Source organism: Triticum aestivum, chromosome 7A, assembly GCF_018294505.1.
Source record: "Triticum aestivum cultivar Chinese Spring chromosome 7A, IWGSC CS RefSeq v2.1, whole genome shotgun sequence".
Taxonomy (NCBI): domain Eukaryota; kingdom Viridiplantae; phylum Streptophyta; class Magnoliopsida; order Poales; family Poaceae; genus Triticum; species Triticum aestivum.
In genome coordinates, this window is record NC_057812.1 from 515,017,544 (window position 1) to 515,028,273 (window position 10,730).

The 10,730-nt window shown below is 43.5% G+C and overlaps 1 protein-coding gene across 1 annotated transcript; it reads right to left on the reverse strand.

Moving 5' to 3' along the window:
- Positions 1-8,859: 8,859 nt before the first annotated feature.
- Positions 8,860-10,353, reverse strand: LOC123151544 (E3 ubiquitin-protein ligase ATL41). Its single transcript, XM_044571236.1, has one exon. The coding sequence runs from the start codon at positions 10,092-10,094 to the stop codon at positions 9,120-9,122; it is 975 nt and encodes a 324-aa protein (XP_044427171.1). The 5' UTR covers positions 10,095-10,353; the 3' UTR covers positions 8,860-9,119.
- Positions 10,354-10,730: the final 377 nt, after the last annotated feature.

Here is a 10,730-nt window from a genome sequence, read left to right on the forward strand (position 1 = left end):
TTGTCACGTTTGTTTTGGGTCGTCATGTTCTTGCATTTGTTTTCACATGGGCCTATATATGTTGTTGTTTAGGGGGCTCGACTATGAAGCTTATCCCCCATCTTCAATGACCTATCTTTGACCCCGGTTATTCACTGGGCTCGTAGTTTCGTAGTTGTCCTAGGTGCAAGTCCACCATCGATTTGCAACTGGGCTCGTAGTTTTGTAGTTGTCATAGGTGCAAGTCCACCATCGGCTTGCAACTGGGCTCGTAATTGTCAGATTTGCAAGCCCATCCTCGACCCGCAACTGGAGCATTTGTTTTTGTTTTTATCCCAGTTGCAAGTCCACAGTTGACTCGCAACTGGTCTCATAGCTTGCTCATCCCAATTGCAAGTCGACCCTTGACTCACAACTGGCTCATAGTTTCGTACTTGTGCTAGGTGCAAGTCCCCCTCGACTCACAACTGGGCTCGTAGTTGTCCAAGCTGCAAGCCCGCTGTCTACTCACAACTAGAGCATGTGTTTTTTTTTCATCACAGTTGGAAGTCTACCTTTTAATTGCAACTAGCTCATAGCTTGTTTAATCCCAGTTGCAAGTCGACCCTTGACTCGTAACTGGCCTCGTAGTTTCGTAGTTGTCCCAGTTGATAGTCCACCCTTGACTCACAACCGGGCTCGTAGTTGTCCGAGTTGCAAGCCCACCCTCGACTCGCAATCGGAGCATGTATTTTTGTTTTTCATCCCAGTTGCAAGTCCATCATTGACACGCAATTAGACGTGTAGTTTTTCTCATCCTAGTTGCGAGTCGACCCTTGACTCGCAACTGGCCTTGTAGTTTCGTAGTTGTCCCAGTTGCAAGTCCACCCTCGACTAGCAATCGGGCTCGTAGTTGTCAAACTTGCAAGACCACCCTCGACCCGCAACTATGTTTTTGTTTTTCATCCCAGTTGCAAGTCCACCCATGACTCGCAACTGGGCCCATAGCTTGTTTCGCTCCAATTGCAAGTCGACCCTTGACTCGCAACTGGCTCGTAGTTTCATAGTTGTCCTAGGTGCTAGTCCCCCTCGACACACAACTGGGCTCGTAGTTGTCCAAGTGGCAAGCCCACCCTCTACTCACAACTAGAGCATGTGTTTTTTTTCATCCCGGTTGCAAGTTTACCTTTTGATTGAAACTAGCTCATAGCTTATTTCATCCCAGTTGCAAGTCGACCCTTAACTCGCAACTGGGTTCGTAGTTTCGTACTTGTCCCAATTGTAAGTCCACCCTTGACTCGCAATTGGGCGCGTAGTTGTCCGATGTGCAAGCCCATCCTACGAGTTGCAAGCCCACCTTTAGACCCGCAATTGGGCCTATATTTTGTCTTTCATCTCATTTGCAAGTCCACCATTGACTCGCAACTGGGATTGTAGTTTGTTTCATCCTAGTTGCAAGTCGACCCTTTACTTGTAGTCGGGCTTGTCATTTCATAGTTGTCCCAGTTGCAGGTCCACCTTTGACTCGCAATTGGGCTCATAGTTCTCCCAGTTGCAAGCTCATCCTCGACTTGCAACTAGGTACCCGTTTTATTTTTATCCCAGTTGCAAGTCCACCCTTGACTTGCAACTGGGACCATAGTTTCTTTCATCCTAGTTGCAAGTTGACCCTTGACTCACAACTGGGTCATTTGTTTCGTAATTGTCTTTATTGCAAGTCCATCCTCTACTCACAACTAGGACCATAGTCTTTTATTGTCTCAGTTGCAAGTCCACCCCCGACTTGCAACTACTCCCAAGTTTGTTGATGTCCCAGTTGCAAGTCTACCCTCGACTCGTAACTGGGATGTGTTTTGTTTTTCATCTCAGTTGCAAGTCCAACCTCAACTCGCAACTCATATCGTAGTTTTATATACTTTGTCTCAGTTACAAGTACACCCTCGACTCGCAAGTAGGCCCATATTTTTTATCCTAGTCGCAAGCCCACCCTTGACTCGCAACAGGGCCTGTGTTTTTGTCTTTCATCCTAGTTGCAGGTCCATCCTTGACTCGCAACTAGGACCGTAGTTTGTTTTATTCCTGTTGCAAGTCAGACCCTTGACTTGCAACTGGTCTCATAGTTTGTAGTTGTCCCAGTTGTAAGCATATCCTCATCTCATAACTCAGCTCGTAGTTCTCCTAGTTGCAAGCCCACCATTTGACTCGCAACTAGGCTTGTGCTTTGTTTTTAACACGCAACTTGCCCCGACCTCTACTTCCATGTCCAACCCCAAAATGTAAACCCGTCCGACCCAGTTGCATTTCCAAGCCAAACATGCAAACCATGCCTAACATAGTTGTATGTCCTCTCTCAGCACGCAATTGTTTCGAACCCACTACCCCTACATAGTTGTATTTTTTTCAAACATATCCACTTTGTAATACACACTGTGTATTTTTTTTGTATGCATGGGGAACATTTTTTTAACAAACATTAAACTTTTTTGTAAAACAGATGATGAATATTTTTTTCAAATACATGCCTGAGCATCTTTTAGAATACATAGTAAACATTTTTTTAATTCCTACCGATCGTTTTCCTAAATGGCGCAAAACTTTTTCAAAAAAATTATGTAAACATTTTATTTACATTGCATAAGGAAATTCTAGAAAATGTCATGTCTTTTTAAAATGCGTGAAGTTTCTTTTAAAAAATTGTCACAAACATTTCTTTGAATGTTCCGATTTTTTCAATTGTATAATAAATTCTTTAAACATCACAAAATGTTATTTTGAAATTTTAAATGGTGCAAAAAAATATTGGAATTTATTATTAAATTAAAAGTAGAATAAATTCATTCGCGTTTTTTAGAAAATGTTTGCAATCTTCAAAAGTGTAGACACTCTAAAAACTCTTCGAGGATTTCCGAAAATTGTCCATGTTTCAAAATTTGTTCGCGAAGCAATTATTCAGAATACCGAATTTTTTTTTATTTTCAAAAATGAAATCAAAATTATAATGTTTGTTCACATTTGAAAAATAATTTTCGAAATTTAAATTATTTGTGTTTTCGAAAATATCCGTCATTTGAAAAAAAATCACAATATTTTAAAAAGGTTTCAAAAGTTTCAAACATGTCTTCTAATCCGAACGCTGTATTGTTGTTGACTGTTTTCTGTTTCTTCAATCTCAATGGTGGCTTTGGCTGGACTGGTAGGTTCTCTTGTTACCCTGCATTAGGTCCTCAGTTAAATTCTGGGATAACACACTGCGCCCGTTAGATTTTTTTTTCGCGCTGCAATAAAAAAACAAACAGAAAAAACTTGTTGTCGCGCTACAATAAAAAAACAAACAGAAAAAACAATATCTCACATCTAGATGTTATATAGTCAGACCCTTGTTTTATTTGTAACAAAAGCAAAACAATCAGTCCCTCGTTATTGCATGCTTCCCTCTAATAGATAACACAGACATCATTTGTAAGTATCCTGGCACATAATAGGATTCATCAATTCTTAAAATCAAACAACATATACACACAAATTTCTAGGCATGTTCTGATCTCTTACCTCCTTCACAAGAAAAGCTATTCTCCTCCCATCGGCGGCGCCGCCGGTCCGTCCCATCTCCGATGGCCTCTAGGCCATGGAGGTGCGGAGGATCTCGGCCCCCCGCTGGCGGGAGGGGCCCAGTTCTCGTTTTTGTTAGGTTCAACGTCTTGATTTGGGCTGTGTGGCGACGACGATGTCCCTTACTAGTAGGAATAATGTCTCCCACATTTTAGCCCCGTTCCGATGGTGTATCTAGCATCGTCGGGTGTGTGTGGAGGTTTGTCTCCGTCGGATCTCATGGGATTCGATCGGTGCTGGTCTTCGGTGGATTTGTTTGGACCCGGTCTTCGTTCGTCTTCGTTTGGGTGTTTACAAGTTTGATCCTTCTGATCTACGACTTTCTTCATCGGTGATGGTTGCTACTCTGGTGCGCTGGTTCTATGGGGCCTTAGCATGACGACTTCCCGACTGTCTACTACAACAAGGTTTGCCCAGCTCCAGTGAGGGAGGGGCGATGACGGCGGCGCGCCTTCGGCTCGCTTCCAGTGCTTGTAGTCGTCGTTAGGTGGTCCACGGACACGGTTGTAATTTTTATTACCTTTGTTGTTCTTCGTACTGTCATGTTTGAAAATGAATAGATTGAAAATTTCTCACAAAAAAAGTATCTTGGCACATAGTCACACTCAACAATAATGTGTTTATGCTCATTGGGGGATAAATGCTAAAAGTTATATGAATTAATCGCCATAATAAATTTGTAAGTGGACACTCGAGAAAGAGGTGTTTAATCGATTCATTTTGATCACAAAAACAGCACCCGAAATTACCAGTGCAATTCCTTTTTCACTTCTTCTTCGGTACAACCCCCTTAAACACATGAACGGATCAGATCTGCTCATACCCCTTCATAAGAAAGGTAGGATGTTCCTTTTACAAAATACGTCGTCCGGACCGTACAACAGTGAGCAGGAAACTGGGCCGGCCCAGCAGCAAACGATGTGTGTAGTGAACTTGTAGTAAAACTGTTGCGTAGTGGACTTGTAGTAAAACAGTGGAAAATCCTAAAAAAATTGCTTCCGGCAGGAATCGTTAGGTGGTCCACGGACACGGTTGTAATTTTTATTACCTTTGTTGTTCTTTGTACTGTCATGTTTGAAGATGAATAGATTAAAAGTTTTTCATAAAAAAAGTATAGTGGCACATAGTGACACTCAACAATAACGTGTTTATGCTCATTGAGGGATAAATGCTAAAAGCTATATGAATTAATCGCCATAATAAATTTGTAAGTGGACACTCGAGAAAGAGATGTTTAATCGATTCATTTTGATCACAAAAACAACACCTGAAATTACCAATGCAATTCCTTTTCTCCTTCGTCTTCGGTACAACCTTCTTAAACACATGGACGGATCAGATCTGTCCATACCCCTTCATAAAAAAGGTAGGATGGTCCTTTTACCAAATACGTTGTCCGGACCGTACAACAGTGAGCAGGAAACTGGGCCGGCCCAGCAGCAAACGATGTGTGTAGTGAACTTGTAGTAAAACTGCTGTGTAGTGGACTTGTAGTAAAACAGTGGAAAATCCTAAAAAAAATTGCTTACAGCAGGAATCCAGCACATACCTCCACAATAACACAAACGAGCACAACCACTACAATAAGCCAGCTATTTTAGCTAAACAGCAGCGAGGCCTTTTAAGAACTATGACCAGTGACATGGTTGACCATCTTTTTGGAAATTAGAACGTGACTTTTTTAAAACGCCGACATTTTTCCAAATTGTAAACAAAAGTTAAAATTTCCAAAAAGTGGAACACATTTATGAACTCCGAACCGATTTAAAATAATGAGACTTTTTTTAAAATTCTGACAGTTTTTAGAACACAAACTATTTTGAAACTTTAAACTTCTTTGAAATGCGACCATTTTTTGATATTTTCAAACTTTTAAAAAAATCTGAGTAAATAAATAAATATGTTGAACATTTTTTGAACTTTGTGGTTCTGAAGAACAAAATGGTTCATGAACATTTTTAAACATTACAGAAACAGGTAAAAACTGGCCTGAAACCATCTAAAAGGTTCTGAAAACCGGCATATACAGAGGCAACGAACAGATTGAAATGGGCTGGCTCATGTTCACTCGTATCAATTGGGTGTGTGTGAAACAGCGACTGTTTGACATAATAAGCGTCCAATAGAGTTTCCCCCAACAGGCGCCGGATGGGATCGATGCCGTCCCCTAGTTAAGCCAGCGGCTAAGCATTTTTTCCTAACTTTTTAAATTCTTTTCGAAACTTGTTCAAAACTTTGGAAAATTATTTGGAAAACCCTAAAATTTCTTGTTTTCAAATATTTTTTAGAATTTTAAAAATATTCTAGAATCTCAAAAAATGCCCGTGTTTTCGAATATTTTGTTCACAAATAGAAGAAATGCTTGTGTTTCAAAAATGATAATTTTATAGAAAATTACTTGTTTCCTATTCTCGTTCAAAATTTTCATCAATTGTTGGGAATTTGTTATCAATTTTGGAGAAGGTGTTCAAACTTGTAAAATTTTCATACACAATTTGAAATTTCAAAATTGTTCACAAATTCCAAGACATGGTTAGTTCACAACAAAATGTTCATGTTGGTTGATAATGGCAGAAGTTACAAATCACAGAAGCTTTCGAATTGGGAAAAACTACATGCTCACGGGACTCGTCTGGCCTAGCTAGTCTATCATACTCCTCTCAACTAGTGGGTTTTTGGACTATGGATAAATGACCCCAACTTTTTTCAGCAGCCTGGTACAGACACATGAGGCATCCATCCCAGGTTTAAACGACTTCCGACATCGTTTGCATGTTGTGACACGTTCGACCATTTATCGGTCTTTTTCACCAAGAAAACTCCAGAAAATGATGTTTTTCGAAAACTCAAACAACTTGGGATGGTGCCTTGAATTGGCCATATAAGCTCATGGAATAAATTTCGGTCATGTGATGGATGCCGAAAAAATGGTCTCAAACGGACTCTTCTCGCCTACCCGAACACTCTCCATTGAATATGGTCTGTTTATTGACATGCATGAAATGATCCTTTTTTCGTAGATCCGTTTATTCAAAACGTTTTATCTCTTAAACCGTGCGTCCAAATCTCGAACTGTTTTCACCGTTGGATTCCTCGCATCGAGATCTTCAAAACTAGATCCCATGTTGATAGATTTTGACGAACTTTTTTTTCACGAAAAACCAGACGAAAAAAACCGGGTGAAAAAACCGGACCAGGAGCATGGTTTTTTCCCTTTCCGAAAGAGGCACGTCAGTGCCTCTCGCGAAATCACAACCGTGCCTCTCGGGGAAGCAAAACGGTGACTCTCGTGGAAGGAAAAAAACAGAAAACGCATTTTTTTTCCGTTTACGAAAGGCACGGCCGTGACTCTCGCGAAAGCACTACCGTGCCTCTCACGAAAGCAAAACCGTGAATCTCGCGAAAGAAAAAAAAACAGAAAACGTGTATTTTTTTTCCGAGAGGCACGGCCGTGACTTTCGCGAAAGCACAACCGTGCCTCTCGCGGAAGCAAAACCGTGACTCTCCTGAAAGAAAAAAACAAAAAACGCGTTTTGTTTTTCCCCTTCCGAGAGGCACGGCCGTGACTCTCGCGAAAGTACAACCATGCCTCTCGCGAAAGCAAAACCGTGACTCTCGCGAAAGAAAAAAAAATAGAAAACACGTTTTTTTCGTTTCCGAAAGGCATGGCCGTGACTCTTGCTAAAGCATAACCATGCCTCTCGCGGAAGAAAAACCGTGACTTTCACGAAAGGGAAAAAAAAGAAAACGCGTTTTTTCGCGCAAATTTTTTTTTGAACTTTTTTTGATCGAAAAGTTAAAAAGACCGGGGGAAAACCAAAACGTCGAAAAAAACTGAAAAAATCCGTTTAAAAAGCCGAAAACACGTGCGGAAAAATAAAAAAAGTAAAATCCGAAGGGAGCGTCCAGAACGCGACACGTGGCAAATGGCTGAGAGCGCGTCAAGTTGCGCTGATCGTTGCGAGGCTCCTGAAAAAGCGCTCGTTAACTAATTGCTCCCCTATTTTTGAATGTTAAAGAAAATATTAGTGGGCCGAGCCCAGGACGCGTGGAGGCGTCTGTTAGCACAGAGTTGGGCTCTCCAAATGAACAAACATACGGCGTATATGTCTCGGCGGACAACTCATCGTACATACAAAAAATATCTGATACAATATGTGAAATGTTGATACTACCCTTTATACGTTTTAGATGGGGGTTGTACTCCCTCCATTTTTATTTAGTTCGCGTATTAGCTTTGGTCAAGGTCAAGCTTTATAAACTTTGATCAATTTTATAAACAAAAATATTAACATATACGATAACAAATTAACATCATTAGATTTATTATTGAATGTACTTTCATATAGTATAAATTTGTTATGGTAAATGTTTATATTATTTTCTATGTATTTGGTCAAATTTTATGAAGTTTGACTTCAGTCAACTCTAATATGCGGAGTAAATAAAAAGGAGGGAGTACCACATAAAGATCTTGGTTCGAAGCCAAACTTTAATCTTTCATCTGGTAGATAAAACAAACAACATTTATAAGTATCCTGGCACCTAACTGGTCAACATAGTCACACTCAAGTGGTAACCCCACTCATGGGAACTTGCTGATAATGTGAGCCCCGCATGCAAAAGGCATGGAGCTGGATGTGCTCCGGACTGGAGACATTCTGCCACACGCACGCATACTCACATGTAACGTGCTCTGGGGGATAAACCAGTTGGCCGGCGGCTAGCCTGCCGCTTTTCCAGCGAGGACAGTAGGGACCTTTTTAAAGCAAGACTTTGGACGCAGCTCCGCGCTGTTGCTACTTGCTACGCGTCGTGCTTAAAAAAGTTTCAGAAAATGAACCACGGTGCGCTCTCAAAAGACGAATCGGGTGACTTTTGAACAAATGGGCTAAAGTTTATTCGAACAACGCTTTTCTTCTTAAATAAATTACTACAATAAGGTTGTAATGCAAGAAGATTTCTTTCCAAAGAAAATTTCAAAAGGATGATGGGTTGAGATATCAGTTGCAACTGCGTCTGAAAGCTAAAGCAGCAAAATCTCGTAAAGACAGGTGCAAAGCTCCTTTGTTAATAGTAGTACTCTACTACAAAAGTGCAAGCACGTATCTTTCTTTCGAAGATGTCAACTAAAATTGCTTCCAACGTGAGGAAATGCAAATGCAACAAATAAAAGCAAAATGTGGGATTATCGTTTATGCTCCTGCCCCTCTTGTTGTGTATACTACGCCTCAATATCTAGGGTTAAGAAGAAACTCCAACTCAAAAAAAAAGCTAAGAAGAAACTGGGGATAAAGAAAGGTTTATGGGCATGCACCTTGGTCATTTTCTTGTTGTCAAACTCAAACATACTCAACACTGAATATTTACATTCTTTGAAGTGACACAAAATGCATCACTAAAGAGTTGGATGGCAGCCGCCAAAAAAAAGAGTTGTATGGCAGCCGCCAAAATGGAGCAAGAAGCAATGGTCTCAGCGCCATTGCTGCTTCTGTTTACTGCGCACTGTGCAACTGAATTGATTGACTTTGTTCCTGCACGGCTGCACCCACTTAATGGGTCAATTTGGACGACGACTCGCCAGCGTCCTCTGCATATGTCGCCGGCGGGGACGGCGATGCCGACATGCTCGCATCTGTGCGCTCCAGCACGCCCAGGCACGTCGTCGTCGACTGACGGCCGAACCTCATCGGAGACGGCGATTTCGAGCGAACCACCACAACCTCCAGCGTCTGGGGCGACTGCGACAGTGAACCCCGTTCGCGTTCGTCCACCATACCATGCGTCAGTGGCGTCCGCGACGGAGATCTTGACATGGTGTAATCACGCGCCGTTGGCGCCGGCGACGGCGACGTGGAAATGATCCTCTCCTTCGATTCGCTCGTCGAGCCGCCGATCCTCAACGGCGACCGCGCCAAGATGTCCGCCAGGATCCTCGAGGCCGTAGGCCGCTCCGGTGAGGCGCCGCACCGACGCAGCTGCGGCAGCGGCGGCGACAGAGCCGTCTCGCCCGGCCGCGCGCTCTCCGGCTCCGCGCGGCACACCGGGCAAGACGAGTGCGCGCGCAGCCAGGTGTCGATGCAGCTGCCGTGGAAGAAGTGCCTGCACGCCGGCAGCACGCGCACCACGTCGCCGTCCTCCAGCTCCTGCAGGCACACCACGCACTCCACCGGCGTCGCCCTCCCCTTGCTGCCGCTCCTCCTCTTACCGCCGCCGCTCGTGCAGCCGCCCCAGCTGCCCTGGGGCGACGGCGTCGGCGTCGCTCGCGCTCTGTAGGTGAAGGTGGGGAGCGCGGCGATGTCCTCAGAGCTCAGCCCGAGGTGGAATGCGGGAGGCGGGCCGTGGCCGGCGCCGTTGAGCTCGCGCCACTCGGACAGGAGCGACCTACCGTAGCGGACGGCCAGGTACAGCACGACGCCGACGACGACAGCGATGATGATGTACAGCAGCGTCAGGTTGGAGCTGGTGATGCCGGGCGCGTCTGCAGCGTCGTCGGAAGTGCCAGGCGATGCCGCCGGGGACGACATGGCTGCGGCCAAAAACCTCTGACCCCGACCGCTTTGTGCAGAGAGATTTCTAGGACAGGGATGTTGTGAATCAATCAAGGAATCATTGGAGGTGTGGGCGTCGACGTGGGGGTTGTAGGAGGAAGGAAACTGGCATGAATGCGAATGTGCGTCGCACTCATGCGTACGTACTTCATATAATAGGTTTCAGTTGGGTCGCTAGCTGGATTGTGATTGAGGCTGCTAAATATTTTTGGACTTTGCTGCTGGTGGTGTCCTTGTTACAGCCGCTCTTTCGTTTCTTGTATTTTTTGTTTTAGGATACGGCGTGAACATCGCGAATCCCTTTCTTCTGTTCTAGGGAAAATCGTGTTAGCTATGTTCGCCATTTTTATTGATGCTGCCAAAATGGTGATGTGGTGAGGGCTTATCCATTGTACAATATCCCTTTTTTTTTGCGAGTATGGCTTATCCATTGTGAATGTGCGTGTACATGAGTGCTTGCTTCTGTACTGTGTTCAAAAAAAAAGAAAAACATGATCCGAAGAAGGCTCAAAACGATAAGTTGTGCTCCTACATTTGAGCAACTCTCCGGCCTAAAACAGAACTTCAATAAGAGTGAGTAATTTTGTTTCGCAGGCACAAGATGCAGAGCGA